Source organism: Acanthopagrus latus, chromosome 8 (genome assembly GCF_904848185.1).
Source record: "Acanthopagrus latus isolate v.2019 chromosome 8, fAcaLat1.1, whole genome shotgun sequence".
Lineage (NCBI taxonomy): Eukaryota > Metazoa > Chordata > Actinopteri > Spariformes > Sparidae > Acanthopagrus > Acanthopagrus latus.
This window is the reverse complement of record NC_051046.1, coordinates 31,223,352-31,246,206: the sequence shown is the minus strand read 5'-3', so window position 1 is coordinate 31,246,206 and position 22,855 is coordinate 31,223,352. Positions and strand designations below refer to the sequence as shown.

General features: G+C 41.8%; 1 protein-coding gene across 4 annotated transcripts in view; it reads right to left on the bottom strand.

Moving 5' to 3' along the window:
- Nucleotides 1-22,855, bottom strand: part of LOC119024832 (NT-3 growth factor receptor-like) — a 266,546-nt gene that overhangs the window by 68,670 nt on the left and 175,021 nt on the right. For all 4 annotated transcript variants that reach the window (XM_037107965.1, XM_037107966.1, XM_037107968.1 and 1 more), the window contains 2 exons: nt 9,077-9,179; nt 1,004-1,192 (listed from right to left, as the gene is read on the bottom strand). In XM_037107965.1, coding sequence (XP_036963860.1) covers nt 1,004-1,192; nt 9,077-9,179 — 292 coding nt within the window. The remainder of the gene's footprint in view (nt 1-1,003; nt 1,193-9,076; nt 9,180-22,855) is intronic.

Genomic DNA, 22,855 nt, shown 5'->3' with positions numbered 1-22,855 from the left:
ATGCAGCAGACGCATTTCCCTTTATATAACAGTAGAGTTCTTAAAGTTTGTTCTATGTTAACACACATCTTTTGATACTATGTTGGGAGTGTCCTTACGGAGTCTTTAAAAACACCTGTGAGCTCTAAGTTTGTTTGTTTGAGGCCTTAAAGGTAAAAGGACTGTCCTTTCCTCTCCTCAACTGGCTGAAATATGTGAATGTAAAAAAAATGTTGGCGTTGTTATAAGCCAGCTGACACAGCCATGCAGTTTCTGGCAAACAAGCAATTTATGTGCATTTTTGGTTCATTGATGCTTTCATTAATGCCATTCTTCCACCAGCACTTGCCCGTGCCAAGTCAAACTGAGCCGCTGCTATTTGCTTTTCCATCACCAGTTTTATGGCAGTGAGTTGAGCCAAACTTCAGAAGGCTGTTCAAGAAGAACTATACAGCGTGTATGTCTTGAAGATCGAAAAAAACCTACGAACCCCTCACAGAGTTGCACACAATGGAATTGTCTAATCTAAAGATGTATCCACTGACTATAATCATATGGATGCTGTTACAATGTGTTGTGATTGAGATCGTGACCCACCATGCATCCGGAAAATTGACAAAGTTACATGTTTTGCTCTGAATTACATTATCACATCAGTAAACAGCATTAACTGAGCCAAACCAAAAACTTGTGACAGAGCACTCACTGTGAGCTTTGCTGTGCTTAAATGTAAGGAAAATACACTAGTGGGCAGAAACCTGTTCAAAATTGTCAATTGTGGATAACACGAATGTTAGCATGCTTCCCTTATCCTGTGGAGGATGTTCTCAGTGTAACCTTGCAGCAGCAGTCACTACTTTTTTTTTTTTTTAGCAAAAATTACAAACTATGGCTAAAACTCAGGTGGACAAATATAATAAAGAATGTAAAAATCAGCTGAGAAAATTGAAAATGATCTCTATAATTATGCTAAAAATTAGACTATCTGCACAGTGTGTTTGTCCTTCTGGATGTCTGGACTTACAGGTGTTGGGTTTGTTACAGTTGTGTCCATGTCTGAAGTACTGTGGATTCTCTATGACAGGGATCCTGGTCATCCCAATCACCACAGCATCTGGCCCAGCATCCAGCGTACAGGGGCTGATAATCCCATGGTTCACATGATGAAGGGGACTGGCGGAGTCCTCCTCACCGCTTATCACTGCTACTGGTCCTAGAAAAACAGTGTGAGGTAGAATGTAGACTGGATGAATATCTCTTAATTGTCAGAGTAGAAAACTGAAAATGGGTGAAAGAAAAGCATAAGGTTGAAGAAATGTATTAGCAATTTATTTTCCAAATCCTTTTCTCCCTCCTTGTATCATTTTTTTCATATTTGTCACATTTCAATTAATTTTATTAAGAAGTCAACACAAGATGAGAGATAAGTATATGTTATTCGCACTCAATGACTGTAATCACCAAATGCAGTAGATGACTCAATGATGTGGATAAAACCCCAATTCCAAAAAAGTTGCTAATTCTTTTTTAATTGTACTGAATTGAAAACAGTACGAAGACATATTTCATGTTTTACCTCATCAATTTAATTGATTTTTTTCCAACTCTGTTTATTATGAATGCGATGCTAGCAACACATTTTAAGAAGTTGGGACAGGGACAAAAAACACACAATTCTAGATCATCTGAAACTTCCGTCTGGTTTCTGGGGACGGTATCCAATAGAGAGCGCACACATCTTAATGTCTTACACAACAGTCTGATGCCAGTGGACTATGATGATTCTGTACTGTTCTCTGTATCAGTAATGCATTTTAGACTACTGATCAAAAAGTTTTACTGGATAAGCTCAGATGATGAACATGGGAAATTCTTGGTTCAGCTATACTGATTTTATGGATTCAGAGAAACTGTTGGAAGTTGTAGGATTATTAACCTCCTGCTTTCATTTGAATTTTACTGCAAAACTTTGTCAGTCATCTGTGTCTTCAGGACACCACCCTGAGAGACATAAAATGATTCCAAACACACCAGGACATTGTAGAATCAAAGACCAAATGGCAAGATGGTTTATTGCAGGATAAAGCATCAACCTATCTGATAAACTGTCACCAATTCCATATCATCACACATGGCCTACAGTTCACAAGAACGTCTGCACTGATCTCTCAGGACCTTGGACCCTTGGTACACCTTTGTGTCCTGACTCAACAAAGTCAGTGGGGAAACTACAGACTGCCTGTCTGCACCACTAAGTCCAAAGGCCATCCATACGAAAATACTCTTTTGCGTTTTCGTGCGAAAACGCACATGTATTGCATTGTTTTGGCTGACCGTGCACGCGGTTCCTGAAAAAGCGACTGAAAATGCACTTTTTTGAAAATAGGTCTCAGGGTGGAAAAATCCGAAAACACAGCCCTTCCATTCTCGTGTGAACGGCAAATCTGCATACTTTCCGAAACGATGATGCCATCGCCCCACTCCTCGACCTCTAGCCTCCAACCTCTGAACCCCACAGCATCTGATAACAACAACAACAACAACAACAACAACAATGGACTACTGCTTGTGTTCATGTTTCTTGCAACTTACTCGTCTTGTAGTCAAGTGTGAGTCACAGCAGCAGTTTGACCTCATTATCAGTCCACACAAATGCCTCTGGTTTCCTTGCACTAGCCAGTTTCATCTTCTTCTTGCTTTCGGATTCTCCGTCTACTGTCGATTTGTAAACAACACGCAAGCTTTATGCACGTGCTCCGTCTCTTCTTGTCTGCCTTTGGTGAATTTCAAGCCCCACCTATAGGCCTGGAATATGAACTACAGCGTTTTGAGTCGTTTCAGTGAATCCGTGTGGACACAAATATTTTTGACACAATGCTGAGGAAGATGGAGGAAAAAAAGATAGTTTTGGTACGTGTGGACAAGGCCTTAGATTTCCAAGTTTCTTTTCAGTTACCTTAGGTACTTTCAGCTTTGAACTTTGCCAACAGTCTATTCAGAGGTTCCTCCATTCAGGGTTCTACTGTGTTGCAGAACGCAGCTCTATTCAACCTGGTCCTTAGCCTTTTGTTTTCTGTTTCATGTCTTGTCACTGCTGTCTATTTGTGTTTTATTGTTGTCATGTCTTTGTCTGTACATTAGCGAACAAATGTTTAACAACAAAGTGACTGTGGTTTCTATACATTTCATTGTCCAGTTACTCTTCAAAGATGGCACCACATGAGTGGCAGCCTGTCGCAGCAGCTCTTGCTCACTTTTGAGCTTTTCCCTCTTTTAATAACTCTTTTGATACTTTTTAACTGTTCTTTTTTTACTTCTCTTTTGAGCGCTCTCTCTGGGCGGTATGGAGACCAGACTCACTTTTTTCATTCTGGTCATAACACTATTTTCACCATTTTCCGTTGTGTCCAGGGAGCCTGTAAGCAGCCCTATTGTTTAGAGTAGGGATCAGCTGTTGGCCCCTAGTAGCGCTGCGGTGCAGCCGCACGAGTGGCCTCCCGTCCCCCGTGACCTAAGGAGGAGGATGACACATGGGTGCCGTTTCGGAGCTGTTCGCCGTCACAGGAGGACATGCTACAGACCTGTCCTCCTGTCTGTCATCATGGGGAACGTAAGATCTCTCCCCAATAAGATGGATGAGCTAACGGCGCTGACCTGGCATCACAGGGACTACCGCGAGTGCAGCATCATGGTGCTCACTGAGACGTGGCTAACGGAGCTGACCCCAGACATGGACACTAACCTGGATGGTTTTCAACTGCAGCGGACAGACAGGATGGCAGAGAGCGGTAAGAGGAAAGGAGGACGGCTGGCTGTGTTTGTTAGTGACTAACTGTGGGGACATCGCTGTTATAGAAAAGGTCTGCAGTAAGGACATTGAACTTTTATCTGTTAGAATGAGGCCGCACTACCTCCTGAGGGAGTTCACACAGGTAATTATGTTCACTGCGTACATCGATGAGCTGAGGAAGAAGATCAGAGAGGGGAGGAATGGCTACAGGAGGAAGATGGGGAACCAGCTGCAGTAGAGGAACATCAGTGGAGTCTGGAAGACCATTAAATCAATCTCAGGGCAGAGGACTCCCGACTCCCAGGCTGTGGGGGATCAGAGGTGGGTGAACCACATGAACCTGTTTTTCAATAGGTTTGACCAGAAACCCACCCCTCCCCTGGCCCAGTCATCTCTGCTGCCCCACCCCACCTCTTACCTCCCCATTGTTTACTGCATCATTCTCACCTCTACCTCCCTCTCCACAACTTTCATGTCGCAGACTCCCCCCACATCTGACACTCAGCCCCCCTGCTCCACTCTGTCCCTCTCGTCTCTCCAGGTGAGAAATGAGTTGAGGAAGATGAAGGTGAAGAAGGCTACCGGTCCAGATGGGATCAGCTTCACGCTCCTCAAGTCCTATGAGGTCCAGCTGTGCAGGATTGTGGAATACATCTTCAACCTGAGCCTGAAGCTGGGTGCCACTGCTGTGGAAAACCTCCTGCGTGGTACCTGTACCAAAGATCCCTCACCCCAAAGACTTCAACAACTACAGAGCAGTTGCTCTCACTTCACACCTGATGAAGACCCTGGAGTGACTGGTCCTCCTCCATCTCCAGCCCCTGGTGGGTCCTTTTATGGACCCACTCCAGTTTGCTTGTCAACCTGGCATTGGAGTGGACAACGCCATCATCTTCCTCTTGGACAGATCACTGTCTCACCTGGAGAAACTGGGAAGCACTGTGAGAATCATGTTCTTTGATTTCTCCAGTGCTTTTAACACCACTCAGCCTGCACTCTTGGGGGGCAAACTGAGCATTCAGCAACAGACTGATACACCCTAAGTATGTGAAGGAGAGATATCGCAGGTCCTTCCTTCCTACTGCTGTCAGACTTTACAACCAGCACTGCTCCATATAGACCTCACCCTGTACTCTGCACTGTGCAATAACTCTGTACAAACTCATTTCTTCACCCATATTTATTATACATATTTAAAATGTATATAAAAAATGACTGTCCATTCTTGCACTATATCATGTAAATATGTATATATGTTGATTCGATTTCTTTCCTTTGAATGATATTCAAAGTCTACTTTTAGATTGTCTATTTTATATTGTCTATTCTACTATTGCTCTTGTTTCTGTAATATTCCAATGCTGCTGTGACAAAGTAATTTCCCCATCTGCGGGACATTAAAGGATTTCTGGATAAGTCTGTGCAAAAATATTTGCTGTTCATTCTTGCACTGTATCATGTAAATATGTATATACACCCATTTTATCCTATTTTCTTTCCTTTTTAATTTTATTGTCTATTTTATATTGTCCGTTTTGCTATTGCTCTTGTTCTTATAACATTCTGATACTGCTGCAACAATCAAATTTTCCCGTCTGTGGGACATTAAAGGATTTCTAATTCTGATACTGGACACATACATATTTTGCTAATGCTTTACATAAATTACAATGAATTGTTTCCCCTGAATTAATGTATGTTAATAGATCCACTTTTGCCTGATCAGCAAGAGGTTCCACCATGTGATTTTACTGACCATGAGGTCATATTGCTCCTCAAGAGATTAACAGCAGTCTGTACAATAAGTTTTTATTAACACATTTAATACTTATATTTCAAGCTATCAGTATTTTACAAAGCTAAATACATGTTTAAGACAAAAGTGTTGGTTCAAGCAGAAAACAGTTCAGTAGCTGAGGTATATGGCTGGAGCAGTGGACCAAACCTAGAGATACAGAAGGTCTACAAGTAATGTATAAAAAAGGACAGTATTGAGGTAGATTGAAAGCGCTTTGTGGTACATTAGTGGTTAGAGATACATTAGGAACTGATTAATGGAAAAATAAAACAAACAAAAAAAAAACACATGAAAACTTGTGTGGAGTCTGTGGCTGCACATATGGCTAATCATTAAGCTATTAAAGTTGGGTAGGTTCAACTCTATAGTATAGTGGTATGACAGCACATACTTCTGAACTGAGAACTGATCTGATTCTCACTGTTATAGGATTGGATTGGATTGGACTGACAACTGATCTGATTCTCACTGTTATAGGATTGGATTATATAGTATTTTCTCTATTTCCTCTAAATCTTTTACCAGAAGGCAGCAACAGACTGTGACTGGGGTGGGTGTATCTTTTAGTATTCATTGGGCTCTATGCAGACATCTCACTTCAGCAATGTCACTGATGCATGGTAAATGGGTATCAGTGATGTTCTGGGCAGTTTAAATCATGTGCTGCTAAGCTGTCCTGGGCCACATAGGCGGAAATCCCGGGGCGGACGCGGGGACATGTCCCCCCCTCCAGTAAATCTATCCCCCCCTAGAATAATTTGAGACACAGTTAATAACTTTTGAACACTGCCATAGCACTTATTGAAAGCACAATGTAAGCGGTGCTCATTATAATTGCCCAATAATGTGCTATTTACGTCTTTAAAGATTTAGTCCCCCTCCCCCATTCCTAGAAATGGTTGAGTCCACCCCACACTCTTTCCAGCAGATGGAACTAGCAGCTGCAGCAGTGTGTGGACCAAGCCTGCTACTCACACTGTGCTTCGTGGGGTGAGAAGTGTGTATACCACACAGACATAGTTACATAAGTTACAACAACACACATCTCATTTACAAAATGCGCCAGGTCCCGGCTGTCTGCAACATTTATCCTATTAAGGTACGTTAAAAGCTACAGATAGTGATAGTCACAGACAGAGAGGACAGGACAGGACAAGAGCAGTAATAATTATTTTTGTCAATCTAAAAGACTCTCTGGATATAAATGTCAGAATCAGATAATACTGACATTTTAGATTTATTTCCAGGAAGGATTTATCCCCCCCCCCCCCGCCCCAACAATGAAAAAGGATTTTCGCCCCTGCTGGGCCATGAACAAACCATGTGAGCTTTTGATGTTTCCAGTCAGGATTAACCCTAACCCTCCTCTGTAAAAGTCAACCAGAATCTGGTTCAGGAATTTAGCCGTCCAAAGTTTCTGGTGCGTGGATCCTATGCAGTTGTGTATTTACAAGACAACAGTTTCATTATTAATGTGAAGTTCTGGAAGAGAGAGATGGAAGTAAAAAGACAGGAAAAATAATCAGACATATTCTCCTGATTTCATGATTTAATTTAGAGATACAATTTTTGTTAACTGCGCATCCACTTGGGGCCCTGTCTGCTTGAAAGGTTTAGGTTTCTGTGACAAGACGCTGGTTGTGCCATGTGACCATTTTATTTGCCACCTTAATATTACCATAGAAAAACATGTTATGTGTTCATTTTCACAACAGGGGCCTGTATGTTAACCAAAGTGTAGACAAAGGAAATTTCACCAACCCCAGCGTCCACTTGGTGGCACTTGGTTGTGACCGTTCCGTACAGAGTGAGTTTCAAACTCATTGCACAAAGCAGCTTTCTGTGATTATTTGTGCATATGCTTTGTGGTTGTGATGGTCAGTGCTCAGATTATTTTCCTTCACTGTTTTAATTATATAATGTATTTTATAAAAGTTATATCTAAAGTGAACCCTTCTTTGTGACTGTTTTACAGTCTGATTATTGGTCCCTGATACTAGGGATTTTTATATGAATATAATAATTATTATTGTTATTATCATTGTTATTATCATTGTTATTGTTATTATTGACATTTTAAAATAGCCCAAAAGCATTGCTGTTCTCTTTTTTTAATTAATTAATTAATTAATTAATTAATTAATTAATTAAATGGTATTTAACAATAGTTTAAAATTTACTTTAGCTTAACTGGGATAGCTGTTTTACAATTTTACATAAAGTAAAAGTATTGTCTAAATCTCATTTGTGTAAATGCAGACATATTCACACTGAATCTTATTATCCAATTCTGTATGTTTTGGTACCTTACAACTCCTGCATGCTCTGAGATGCAGAAAATATTCAAATATTAAAATGTTGAGCTCTTTTAGGAAAAGTTACTTGTCATGAGTGCTTGTATTCAACTTTGCACCTGCTATAATAAAATGTTAAGCTTTTTTCAATCAAATTTTGCCATAGAGAATGAATGGGAGGCACATCATCACAAGGCTGGCAGTTCAATTCCCACCTCTGGCTACTACTAGAACCTTTGCAACGTATACGAGACTATAAGGGTCTGTATTGTGTTTTTTTAATTGAAACAGCTGTGTTTGATACTGTCTGTCTCTTCTCAGTTTTCTGTCAGATTGGTAGCAAAATAAAGAGTGGTACATGTTATGTTGCGTCAGTTATTCCTATTATTAGGCTGCAGAGTTACTGCCTATAAGTCATAAATAAGGCTACATGATGGTAGAGTCGGGTTTTACCATCATATCTAATACCTCCTGAAGAACTCATCTCAGTAGATAACAGTAACGTAACAAGTTTTTGATGGCAGTAACCTTGTGACAAAATTACTTACCCTTACCCTCACTTTAAGAGAAATTACAATTAAAAAAAATAAAATAAAATAAAACAAAACTTCTCATATGCATACACATGGTTGACTGGATTATTGGTTACCTGCAGCTATGTCTTGACCACTAGAACCACAGGAATGCAATGCAAGAAACTACGAGACCCTATAACCCTTTGCTAGAAACTACACGGCTTAGACATGGTAAAATGTTCCTCAACTGTGACCCAGTAGCTCAAGTGGAAGAGCATTTGCCCCATATACAGGAGCTGTGTCCTCATCTAATAGGTCCACTGTTGTGGCTGTGTGTGTTGTGGCTCACTGTACCTATCAGTCACTCCTTTCTATTTCTTGTCCCATCACAATGAAGCCAAAAATAATTTAAAAAATCACATCCCTCATGCATTGTGACTTGTATTTAAATTATATGCACACATACACAATATGCTGTCTGGCACAGTGGCCAAGAGGTCTGTGCATAGAATTGGGGCCCATGTACTGGACCACAAGATCACCCACTATGAATCCTTACTTTTGGCCAGGCAGTATGAGGCAATTTTTGCAGTTCCAGCATTTTTATCATTCACACTGCATTTTTCACAGGAAAAAGGAATTTTATGGAAAACATGACAAATCTTCAGAGAGACAAGCAGTAGATACAGTGGCTGCTTACCCTTCATTCCAAACTTAGAGTGTCGTCCATACTTGTTGATGAGTAGGAAGAGAACCACCAGCATCAAACAGGCAATCCCTGCCAAGCCTACAGCTATGGAGATCTACTGAAAAAACGGGGAAAGAAGACAAACAATATATATCACGCAAATCATCAGAGATGCACAGGATTGGTTTTTATTTGCAGCAACTATGACTTCAGCAGGCCTCCATTTTTGAAATCTTGGTGGTTCTGGACTGCTTTGGTCAAGATTAAGATATTTCTACAGCTATATACCAGATTTCCAGGAAATGTAATGTGAATATTAGTGTTCCCCCAAGGACAACTAATTGTAATTAACCCATTGGCCTTGCACCTGCTGCTACCAATTAGACTAAATTAGTAATTGGACACAAGACATTTCAAAATCTCAATTTTTTTCTCCAAAGAGGATGAATCACCTTTTAATTTAGACACACTCAGGTTAAATTGTCAGTTTGAACACAAGATAATGTATTATCTCTGGAATGGGATTTAAAATGTAAGAAATATTAAAATGCATGGACAGAGTAATAAAGCAAAATTATGCAACTGTGGAACCTTAATATAACAGCCTCAAACTATTTCTTTTTAGAGCATAGTTCGAGAGGCAATCGACAGGACATTGAGGCCATCGCTGAATCCATGCTGGCGAAGCATCGGGCCATTCTCGAGCCACAGCTATCTAAGATGCTATCTCAAATCTGGTAGGTAGCAAGGGATACAAACGTGAAGCTGACCGCTATCCAGGCAGAGTTAACAGCGCTAACTGTGACCCTCGGCTCTACCAAAGAAGATGTTAACGTGCTGAAGACTACGGTCAAAGCTAACTCTGATATCCTGGAAGACCACAGCCAAACCCTGCATGCTATGGAAGTTAGCAGACTTGGAGGACCGCAACAGGCAATGTAATATTTGGGTTATTGGTCTACCAGAGGGTGTAGAGGGCTCCAACGCCATGCAATACCTCTCACATTCCCTCCCAAAATAGTTTCCTACTCTTGACGGCTGCAATATTGAGGTCATGAGAGCACACCGGATCTACAGTGGCAATGCTAGCAACTGAGGAGCTAACCGTACTCTCATCTTTAACACAAGACGGTACCCAACTCATAAAGCTATCCTGGCTGCATCCAGGAGGGCCCCACTCTCCATCGACGGACAAAAGATTCTCTTTTCACCGGACTTCAGGAGTTACACTGTTAAGCGCCGCCAGGCCATGCACCAAGCTATGATTGCAGAGCGAGCTAAAGGCCTGGATTTCTTCCTCATCTACCCAGCCATGCTGAAGGTCAAGGACAGGGCTCAGTACAAGGCCTTCACTTCTCCCAGTGAAGCAGAGGATTTCGTTAGGGCTCGTTTTTCACTGGATGTGGACCTGTTTAGAGACCATGTTTGCGTGAACTGGCACTCTCTTGCTTATTGCATGGCTCCTCTGCAGGACGGTTGTTTGTCTTGCTGTCACTGGACATATTAGGATTTAAGCTAGGCTTCTGATGCATAACTGACTTTTTCCCTCACCCTGTATTATGACCAACCTATTTTAGTTTCAGTTTATATGGGCTATCATGATGGGTTTACTGTGTCTATGTTTTGGCTCTTGAACAGTCAGGTGCATTGTTGCTGGTGTCTGTCCTGGGGATAAACTTTTAATTTATTTATTTTTTTGTTATGTTTTGAATGTTGTTAATGTTTCCCTCTGAGCCATGAGCACTTTGATTTCAGTTTCATAAGTTGAATGTTTCCTTCCTTCCTTCCTTCCATCCTTCCTTCCTTCCTTCCTTCCTTTCCTTATCATATATGCTGAGCGTTTTGTTTTGTTCTTTACATTCTGACTACACTGGGTATCACTGTTGAGCTGTATTACTTAATATTAGAACTTAGGTTGCTCTTTATCATTCTGGCTGGGCTGGCTGTTCTTTTGCTGCCCTGTAGCCTTTTCAATCACAGACCCAATTTACCATTTTATTTCTGTTCATGTGTTTGTATACTTTTTTTTTTCTTCAGTCTTATTTGCTTTGTTTTGCTTTGTGTTTTGTGTCAAAATTATGTTATGTAGTGAAGGACCGGACTGTAGGTGCACTTGTGTTGCAGTTGAATCACATGGAGAGCTTTGATCACTCATAGAACAATTTTTAAGGATTATGTGTGAATTAAACATTTTGGAGTTGAATTGTGGTGGATTGAATGCTCCTCATAAGTGTGCTAGCGCCCTTGGTTTGTTCAAGAGGAAAAATGTTGACATTGCATTGTTACAGGAGACGCATTTGCTGAAAGCAGACACCGGCTGTCTTCCTAATAGATTTTACCATACTATAGCATATTCCTCTGCAGACTCACAAATGGAGGGGTGTGTCCATTGTAGCTAGATGCAATCTACCAGTTAAAGTTTGGTCAACCTTCTCTGCTCTCTTTCCAGTTTCTAGGTCCTCACGCCAGGGCTGTCCGTTGAGTCCTGCTCTCTTCGTGCTGTCCTTGGAGCCACTTGCTCAAGCGATCCGTCGGTCCACTTTGGTCTCTCCCGTTTCTGCCATAACAAGCCACACCGTTAAGTCACTGCCACCTCTTTTGTCCATATGTGAGCGATGTGGAAATATGTCCGGGTTTTAACTGGTCCAAATCTGCTCTACTACATCTGAATGATTTGGCCAAAACATCTGTCCATCCAGCTAACATTCCTGTAGCGCAGCAGTTCAAATACTTAGGAATTGAAAATGTTGCCTCTTGAAATTAGATTGTTAAAGTATAACTATGCTCTTGCCCTGAACAATGTCCTGAAGGATATGGACCTGTGGAATAGCCACCCTATTTCTATTAGAGCTCGGGTCTCTATAATAAAAATGAATGTTCTACCCAGGATTAATTTTGTTAGCTCTATGGTCCTTCTTTCTCCTCCATCCTTCGATCTGCAAACACCAAACTTATCTGGAATTGTAAGCGTCCGCACCTGAAATTGTCTGCTCCACAAAGGAGGAAGGAGGATGGCCGTATGACAGTTCCTAATTTTGAACTTTATTCCTAGTTGTTCATGCTCAATCCCTGCTCTCTTGGTTTGATCCACACTCCTCTGTATCTTGGCGTATGTTAGAAGTTAATAGAGTGGATCCATGGACACTTCGGGATAGTCTTTTCATTAATATGTCCAAAAACAATGTCAGATGTGTTTTGGTCCTATTATTCCCATCTGGTGAAGGTTTAGAGATAAGCAGAAACACACCGCCATATTTCTTACAAGTGGCACACTTTTTCTCCATTGTTTAATAATAAAGCACTCTTGATCGGTGGGAGGCCTATCTCTGCTCCCCAATGGGAATGTAAGGGTGTTCACTATCTTAAAGACATTTATAATGACCAGGGGCTACTCTCTTCCTTGGATGTTAAGGCAGGAACACACCAGCTGTTGGCCGTCTGAAGCATTTGTGAAGACTCTTACAAGGTCTGGAACAAATACGTTTGGTGTGTTCAGCTGCGTTGGAAGCTTTCGGAGCTGCACCGACATTGTCTGCTCCGATTCAACATGCGAAGTCTGAGGCTGTTGGCCGTCTGTTGGATTCTCTGATTGGCGGTGTACTAGCGAATCAGCACGGTGTGTGGGAGGGGAGGAATACTGTGTGCTTTGTTTTTCTATGCACTCCATTCTGTCATTTCTTGTTTTCATGTTTTGGAGTACTGGCACGAGACTAGCTGGTATGTCCGTTTAAGACAAATTAATCTGTCTTTGTTTGGTAATGCTGCACTGCATGTTTAGTATGCAGCTGTTTTTGTCTGAAACAGATAAGTTTCATTTTGATCAAAAATAAAAAGAGTTCCGTGCATAAACCTCTTGTCCAGCGTCTCTAACACTAGAGCCACCCGCTTTTTGCAACTCGTGCAAGCACAGAACATACGCTTCTGTGGAGCTGGCAGCACGTCAAAGCGGTGTGTTCAATGCAACTTTTCTGCCGAATGGGTCAGACGAGACAACAGAGTGGTCGGATAAATGCAGTTGGCTGTTGGTTTGAGTCTGGGTGGTGTGTGGGGGGATGCATTTTGTGTGCCAGGTTCCAACTTTTTCTTTTATTTACAGTTAAGGTAAGCACTCAGGGCTCATGGTATCCCCTGGCAAAATTCTTTGCCTACTCACCCACTCTGCATATTGTTTAAAGGGATGGTATCCAAGATCTACTATTTTTTGCTGGTAACAGACCTTGTCATGCTTTCCCGAGAGGGTTTGGTAAAGTGACTGCCCTGATATATGGGGTGATGTCATGTCATTATCCGTAACCGCTTATCCCTTTCCATGGGGTTGCGGGGTGTTGCTGCTGGAGCCAATCCCAGCCTTGTCTTGTCCCAGCCTTGTCTCATCGCAGGGCCCTCGCTGATGAGCAATGTGTATCTCGCTCAAGGACACTTTGACATGCAGCTCAGCCCTGCCGGGATTTGACCCAGACTAGTCAACCTGCTCTATCCGCTGAGCTACAGCCGCCCATGGGTTGTTTGTGGTCCAGTATTAAGGAAGCATCTCGTAACCCAGACCATCAGCACATTCATTTTAATTTCTTACACAGAACATACCTTACCCCTATTAAACTTCATCACATGAAGGTCATTGATAATCCTTTGTGTAACCTGTGCTCATTACAGGCTCGGGGTATGTTTATTCACATTGTCACAGCCTCGCTCTAACCCTTCCTTATGTTTTTACCTCTCTGTAGCCTTCAAGCATCTTCCAGGCCATCAGCTGGTTGGCTGCACCTTGAGAGGGTGGAGCTAAAAGGATATAAATAGGGCGGCCATCTTAGAGGCAGTCTCTCTCTTTGTTCTGGCAGCCATGGTCATGGAGTTCTGAGCATTTTTTTGTAGCTGCAGCCTGAATTGAGCAGTACTGGAGAGAGTCCAACACACCTTGATGGTAGTGTAAATGGTGAGAAACTGTGTTTTTTGTCATTTTGTTTTGCCCCTGATGCCCCTTTGTGGAACTTATTTGTGAAGAGTCCCAGTGTAGCTCAACTGGAGGCCTACACTAAGGATCATTTGATAAAAAATAGCACGAGCATTATGGCATTGAAATCCCTAGTCTGGGGCGTAAGGACCACATTTTCAGGTTAAACAAGGAAGGGTTGGTTCAGTTGGGAGTTTTGGTTGCTGGGGTAACCAAAATGGACAAACAGGATGTAGTTGCTCCCCAGATTAGTTTCCCTGACCAACCTGTAAAAAATGTGCAGCCTGTAGCTGGGGTAGGTTTGACCTTTGAACAGAAAAATTTAGTTGTTAATTTTGCAACATAAACACGAGTTGGAGCATGAGGAATGGGGTCTGGAATGAGAGTGTGCAATTCGTGCATAGGAACAAGCGGTGGAAATTGAGAAGCTGAAATTGGAGCACTACAAGCTTGAGTTAATCAAGGAGGGTAAGATCCTTGATCCATCAGCAGTTACACAAGGGGACACTGAGGGGAGCAGTTCATCCCATTTTGATATCTCTAGTTGCTTAAGATAGGTAGGTTTCAAAGTTTTCAGAGAAAGATCTAGATACATTTTTCTTGCTTTTTGAAAGGTTGGCTAAAAACAGAAAGTGGAGAGATTGTGAGCAGACTTTGCTGCTGCAATGTCTGTTAAGTGGGAAGGCCCAAGACGCTTATTTTGCTTTGTCTACAGCAGAGAGTGAAAACTTTCAAACAGACCTATGTAGAGTTTACACGTTAGCTGTCCACTCTTTTTGGTAGATGGAGGTTGGCGTCTGAGGTGCATACATTTGAACAGTTGTGTGAGCTATTGTTGTTGGAGCAGATCCACGACACTCTTCCAGAGCAAACAGCTGCTTATCTGAGTGAAAGAAATGTTAAAACGTTGACTGGAGCAGCAGCCATTGCAGATGAGTATGCATTGAAGCATAAAGTATGAGTCATCAGAAAGGGTTAGGAAGGGAGCTTCCACCTTTCAAGTCAGGTAACAGTGGCAGTAAGTTGGATCCCTGTCAGGTTTGTAATTACTGTCTTGGTAAAGGTCATTGAAAAGCTGAATGTCCAGTGCTAAAATCAAAACATAAATCATGGCAAAGTTGCTGTCATGTAAAGCCAGTGGCCCTGGTGGCTTCTTTGGGTGTAGTGTCTTCGTCTTTGGGGAAAGCATGTGACACTCCAACCAAAATCCCAATCAGCGCCTGATGCGATGGTGTCCATTTCTTCAGCCATTCAACCTAGACATTCGCCATATTAAGGGGTCTGATAATGTTTTGGCTGATGCTCTATTACGTGCACTACCTCTAAAGTTTGTCTTAAATGATAATTTTTCCTTTTAAGCTGCAAATTGCTTCTTCCAGGTACCAGAAGTTGCTGAGTGGCAGTGAATGGAGTGAGTGGTTCGATGAGGAAATGGATGGTGGTGGTAACAGACTGAGCGTGCTGACATGATTGTTTTGATTGGATTGATTTTGTATGTGAGGTACCCTTTTGGGCCCTCATCGTTGTAGGGGGTGGATGTGAAGGCCTTGCTCTAACCCTTCCTTATGTTTTACCTCTCTGTAGCCTTCAAGCATCTTCCAGGCTGTCAGCTGGTTGGCTGCACCTTGAGGGGGTGGAGCTAAGAGGATATAAGGCGAGTTCTAGATCACGCAGCGCTGCCTAAAGCGTGATGCATACTGGTTAATGTGTCCATGAGGACCTGGATGGGAGTGGTTTCTGCACCACATTCAATGTCACATGACCTTAAGTTATCGCAGGAAATAGGCAGCTGTAGAGCAGTTGAGCATTTGTAATCAATTAATCTCATTAATCTCATTTTAATCTCATATCTGCTAAAGGTACCCAAATAAAAAATTAAAATTCTAGGACATGAAGAGAAGATTTGAAATCCACATTTTTTTTTTTTTTTGGTGAAGTGTGTTTCATAAATGAAATTTAAAAGAAAATGGTCAAGCACATCCCAGCAAACCAATTAGTCCAGGTGCATTATTCAAAAATGCAATAGAAATAAATTAAGGCTGAGTCTCAAATAGGCATTTAAGCAGACTCTAAATTCAAAATGAGCACTAAAGCTGACTCAATACAGCAATTCAAAATTAATACTAAAGCTGACTATATATGGCAATTCAAAATGAATAGTAGAAGTATAAGGCTGTGAACAGCAACATAGAATTTGTCTTCAAAATTAGAGCTTTACATTGCACCCCATTTAGAACTGGATTCGTAGCAGGGGCTTTTAATTTGAATGTAGTGACCGTCCCATAGCATCAGGTTAGATAACTGATCGCCACATTGTTGATTTTCCTGAAACATTAATGGAATTTCAATTTCCTCCACTTCTTTCCGGAAGCTCAGCCAAGTCTCCTCACATCTACAGGAAGAGAGAATGTCCGAGGTCATAGCAGCATTTGTATCCCCGTCCCTGCAATTGCTAGCAGATCTTGCTGTTGCAGGCGGTCAGCAGGAATTCAACTTGAATGCGCCTGTTAATAGGGCAGCCATCGTAGAGGCGGTCTCTCTGTTTGTTCTGGCAGCCATGGTCATTTCAGTTTGTTTGAGTTTGTTCCCTTATTTAACAATCACACACATCCACTCTACACCACTGATAACTAACATTCACACATTTTAGGTTTAGTTGAATAAATGTTTTGCTGCATTACACTGGTGTGTGGACTCTTCTCCTTTTGTTGTGAGCCTTTGAGGCAGGTTCAAGGCAACATGTTGGCTACTGGCTCTCCTATTTTTCTGTTCCTGATTGTCTAGTCTAACGGATAAAGTGGTAGAAGATGGATGGATGGATGATTGTCTAGTTCCCCTGTCTTGTCCTATGTGTTTGTATGTTTATGTATGCATTTGATTTTTGATGTTGTTTATTGTTGTTTTCTTTAATTGTCATATTGCAGTGCAATTATTAAGGCCCGAGCATGGAACCTGCAAGGTCCCTATTGTTGTTCAAGTGCATATTTTTATCAGGGTTCTAACCCCAAAGGGGTAGAACCCTTCTGAAATTGTGCTGGTTTATTAGGGTCTAACCACTTCCTTGTGCTGAGTGTGTTGAATGTCTAGTTTTCAGTTTGGATTCATATGGTAATTTCTAACAACAGTGACACATAGGGCAAAAAGTTTGTTTAGTCAGGATGGAACACTGACTACTGTGCACTGTCTACCGACATCAACTTCGCTAACATTAGCTAACTATCTAACCAGCTAACCACAGGTTACCGGATGCTTAATCTCCTCGCCGGCTGCAGGTATGCTGGCGGTGTGCGAGTCCTGCCTCCCCACCCTCTCAAAACTGAGGGACAGCATCTCTGGTCTCAAGACTGACCTCAAAGAGAGACAAAATCCTTATGGAAATCTCCACTGTCACCATGACCCAGGCGAAGCTGATCTCCCACCTGAGGACATCCGGCGCAAGTGACTGGAGCTTGACGACCATGGACAACACCACCTTGCCATGGACCGGCTTGATCACCAATGAAACTCCGGCGCCAGCACTAGCCGAGTCCCATTGGTACCGCCAGGAAGTCAAGCCCAAGTCATCGGCACTCTCCACCTCCTGCCTATGTCCCGTGGAGCTGCTGTGCTTCACAAGGTAGGATGGAGTGGAGGCTCCGGTGCGCTCAACGCCACTCAGGCTCCTACAGGCTGTTCAGATTCTTTTCGTTACGTAATGAAAGGTGTCATTATCATAGGTCAACCTCCTCTGCACGGTGATAGGAGATATCCGAGAGGGGGGCGTTCATCCCTGAGGTGAAGTTCGGTGTGTCCAGCAGTGAGACAGCAGTGTTTCACAATGTCGTCGCTCAAAGCCAGATGCAAATAGCTCTATTGCTGGTTGTAAAAATCAACAGAAGTGCCTATATTCTGTCCCAGCTACAGAACAACAGAGGAGACAGCGGTTGTGTTTCATATTTTAAGACAACATGCCGGCTACGGTTCGTGTTCTTGTGTGTATGTGCTAATTGCTTCACATTGGACTGCTTCAATAACGAGGGTCAGTACAAGGCTGGCTCTACAAAAAGAGAGTGTGTGTGTGTGTGTGTGTATAAAAAAATGAATATAGAGAGTGTTCTGCTGTGCCATCTGTGTTTTGGTTCTTAATGGGGGCGGAGCTGTCAATCACACATGACAGGTTAGACTTAGTGACATTTTGGGAATCCATTGGTCAATTGGGATGATTGACACATCTATCAAACCATCAGAGCCAATAGAATCGAGGTGCAGTCCCTAAATCCATGATAACATAATCTGCCAATCTCAAGGAGGCAAATACACTGTGTGCAAAACAGTCAGGGATCATTTCAAAGTGAAACAGAGACATTGGATTAGCCGCTGGAGCGGTGTAATGCACTCAAACACAATTTATAATCACAAAACAGCCAATGTAACACATAATTCATGATTATATCTTGTATAAAGCGATGTTTATTTTTGCTCTTCTTTGGCCGCTGTTTCAGTGAGTTTTGGGCGTAGAGTGATGAGACTCATATCATTGGAATCTGTAGAGTCCCAGCTTTCACATGACATGCTGTTTCTATTGTGATCATGAAGTGGTGTAATTGCTAGCACTGATTTTGCGGACATGCACCGTTGGCGTGTTTTTTCTACATGCTCATTTTTTTGCTTGGTGTCAGAATTGTGTTTTCATTAGGTTAAAATGGTTATCATGAGCTTATAGCTAAGCTTCTTCCTGTTAAATGGATATGCTGCATTAATATGTTGCTACATGGTTAGCATGCTCTTATAGGGTGTATGATGCAACATGCGCAGCTGCCCCCGGTACCAGGGGCACTCGGGTTGAAGAGGCTTAAGCTCTTTTTGGTGTATGGCTCCGGCATATGTGCAGCCAGAGAAACTGTTCACCTTTTTTAAGCTCTTTCAGCCCTCTTACTTCTCAGTATTTAAGCCTTTTCACCCTTTTAAAATATCCATGTTTCTGCCTTTTCAGCTTCTTTATACATTCAGCTTTATGTTCAGTTGGAAAACCTGTTCAGCTATCAAACTGTTCATCTTTTTAAGCTCTTTCAGTCCTCTTACTGTTCAGCTTCACTGCCTGAACATGCAGACGTTATTTCATATCAGTGGGAGCAAGCCACCAAATTATAAAAGGAGCAACTTCCTCAACGGAAGGTGTTGCATGAACAAGCCCCGAAAGCAGCATGTCGCAACATGCGTGGACTTCGAGGGCCCATTCATCGCTGCTTGCAGCTTTAATTTTATTCTATTTTCTTTTCTTTTTGTTTTTCTTTATTGACAATGTTTGTCAAGTTCCCTCGACAAGTTCCCCTGTCTTGGGCTATGTGTGTTGTTTGTCATGCATAATAATAATAAAAAATGTGATCTAAAAAAAAAAACAGCTTTAGCTGGCAGATATTAAACACAAAATTCTATCCATCCATCCATCCATCTTCTTCCGCTTATCTGGGGCTGGGTTGTGGGGGCAGCTGCCTGAGCAGGGACACCCAGACTTCCCTCTCCCTGGACACAGCTCTTCCGGGAGGATCCCAAGGTGTTCCCAGGCCAGCCGAGCAACACAATTAGCACCTCCCAAAGGAGGCGTCCCAGGGGCATTCGAAACTGATGCCGGAGCCACCTCAGCTGGCTCCTCTTGATGTGGAGGAGCGAGCTCCTCCCGGGTGACAGAGCTCCTTACCCTATCTCTAAGGGAGTGCCCCGCCACCCTGCGGAGGAAATTCATTTCGACTGCTGTTATCCGGGATCTTATTCTTACGGTCATGAGCCAAAGTTCATGGCCATAGGTGAGGGTAGGAACGTAGATTGACCAGTAAATCGAGAGCTTTACCTTTCGGCTCAGCTCTCTCTTCACCACGACAGACTGATACAACGACCGCATTCCTGCGGCTGCTGCACCGATCCGCCTGTCAGTCTCATGCTCCATCCTTCCCTCACTCGTGAACAAGACCCCAAGATACTTAAACTCCTCCACTTGAGGCAGGACCTCACCTCCAACCCGGAGGGAGCAAGCCATCTTTTTCCAGTCGAGAACCATGGCCTCAGACTTGGAGGTGCTGATTCTCATCCCAGCCGCTTCACACTCAGCTGCAAACTGCCACAGGACATGCTGGATACAAAATTAAATAAATGAAAATTAAAGAATGAGAAAGTAACTAAAATATATACATATATACATGTGTATATATAAAAAAAAATAGGAAAGGAGGGGGGGTGAGAAGAATGTCCCTTTGGTCTGTTGCATTAATTGCAATAGAAGGACCTGAAGCTAGTAGTCAATGTGAGGAAAGCCACCAACAACCCAGAGTTGAAGCTTTTCTGTATGGAGGAATGGGTTCAAATTCCTCCAAGCCAATGTGCAAGACTAATCAACAGTTACTGCAAATGTTTAGTTGCAGTTATTGCTGCACAAGGGGGTGACACTAGATACTGAAAGCAAAGGTTCACATACTTTTGCCACTCCCAGATATGTAATGCTGGATCATTTTCCTCAACAAATAAATGACCATGTATGATATTATTGTCTTATTTGTTTACTTGCTTTAAAGTCTGATGTTATTTTACGTCATATTTATATAGAAATATAGAACATTCTAAAGGGCTAAAAAACGTTCAAGCACCACTGCAGTTGTGATGCATTTGACTACTGCTGTTGGAAATATGTCTAGAAGGTTGTTTTTGCTTCTTCCATTGATACCTAATGGTATTAATCCTAGTATTGCCACCTTTGGATCTTTCAGAGAACCTTTGCTTGAACACTAAACTTTAAACCTTTTTTTTTTTCATGCCCAAAATACATGGGTATGATTACCAGTATGTGTCCCACAGTTTCTCCAGCGAGTGTGTGGGCCCCATTTTAGACATGATTTCTGGTGTTCGAAAAAATCTTTTATTACTTTCCATCTGAATTTCAGCCACGTATTTGAACTAGTTACTGAATCTGCTTCAGTGCATGTCTCTTCCCACATGTCCTGCTGTATGACTATTTTCATTTTGTTTTCCCCCTTTTCATTTATTTGTAGTGTATCATTTTGATTCATACCTAGAAATATTTGGTAGAGATGTCCAATGCATTTTCTTTCCCCCTTAATTGTATTTTGACTAAGACGTCTACAATTTGGTTCACTTCAAGGACTTCATATCACTCTTTATGATTTCTTAAAAAATGTCATTAATTGTAAAAACCTGAAGAAGTCTGTATTAGGAAGTATGAATTCCTCTCTTAACTGTTCAAATAATTTAGGGCTGCCACCCTTAAGAAGCTGATGTAGATTAGTGAGGACATGCTCTGACATTTTTTCTGTAGCCTGCACCTAAACAAGATGGCACACCATCCTTTATAAATCCAATATTTGTTTTTTGCTGAAATTGTTTAGATAATCCAAATAATGTTCATGTTTTTATTATTATTTTTCTCCAAATCTCCATAGTGGTTCTTGTCCATCCGCTCATTTGGGTTTCTCTTAAGTTGGGCAGTTTGAGCATCCCACGTGCTTTAGAAAGCTAGAGTGTTTTTAGTATAATTCTAGGCCATCTACCTTACCAAATAAATTTTGAAATTGGCCAATCTAATTTATTGAATGTGGATTTAGGAATATCTAAATGTAACATCTGAAATGGTTAGAGAAGCTTAGGTAGCATGTTCATAAGCACACTCTCAATTCGACCTGACAAAGATAAGGGAAGCGTTGACCATCTTTCCAAACCTTATTAATATTATAATTATGCTTAATGGACATCATATAGACTGTCTAGTAATGGGGATATTTGGATGCCGGCGTATTTGATGCGATCTTTGGGCTATTCAAACCCACTCTGCAGTTTGACTGCCTGAGGAATTATGTTGCCTATGTCCATGCTCCTTGTCTTGTCTACGTTAACCTTGGAGCCTGACAAATACCCAAATGTGTAAATAAGGTCTTTTAAGGATGGAATTGTTGTTGCAGGTTCAACCAGATATAAAAGCACATCATTTGCATACAATGATAACTCATGTTGTTCTCCATTTATTGTTAGTCCCTTTATGTTATTGTTGTCTCTCTTCCCACATTCACATGATATGTCACCTGCCAGAGACAATAAAAAACTGGACTTATTTTATGCCAGCAAGGAAGCAAACTAATCATCCCTCCCCTGGGAAGATCTGACCGCTAGGCTTGTCACAATAACCAGTAAATAAATTAATTGTATGATTTGCGGTACTGCAAAACCGGATCTGAGCCTTAATGTAGTGGACACGTGTCTGGTAGAATCTCTGGGTTATTTTCACCCTGATGAGCCCAGTAGTGTGCCAGAGTCAAATCCTAACTCAGAGGATGAGGCAGAGTCTGAGAGACAAATTCCATGACCTGCAAATTTTGCAGTCGATACCCGCAACATGTGGGGAACACAAAATTTGCAGGTAATGCTGGCACTGCACAGTTAAAACATAACACACTGTCACTCACAGACAGTGTAGTTTGCGACATCGCAAAAGAGATGCAGCCTTTTAATATTGTTGAAAAGCCAGCATTTTGACAAATGCTGGAAACATTTGACAGCCAGTACAAATTGCCTGGGAGAACAAACATGTCACAAATGGCAATTACACAACTCTGTTGCATGAAAGACGACATACTAAAGGGTTAGGGTTATTGCTTTGGTTGTGTGCAATTCAATTCAAGTGCAATTTTTGCTAACAGAGACTGAGAGTCCTTTTCATTTATTATTTCTGGTTGTTTTGTTTATTTATTTTGGATATTTAAAATGTCTTCTTCGCATTCCAATTCCAATGTTATTTATTCTTTAGAAATGTATTGATCTTTGAAAGGGTGAACTTGCATTATTATGCCATTATCATTATA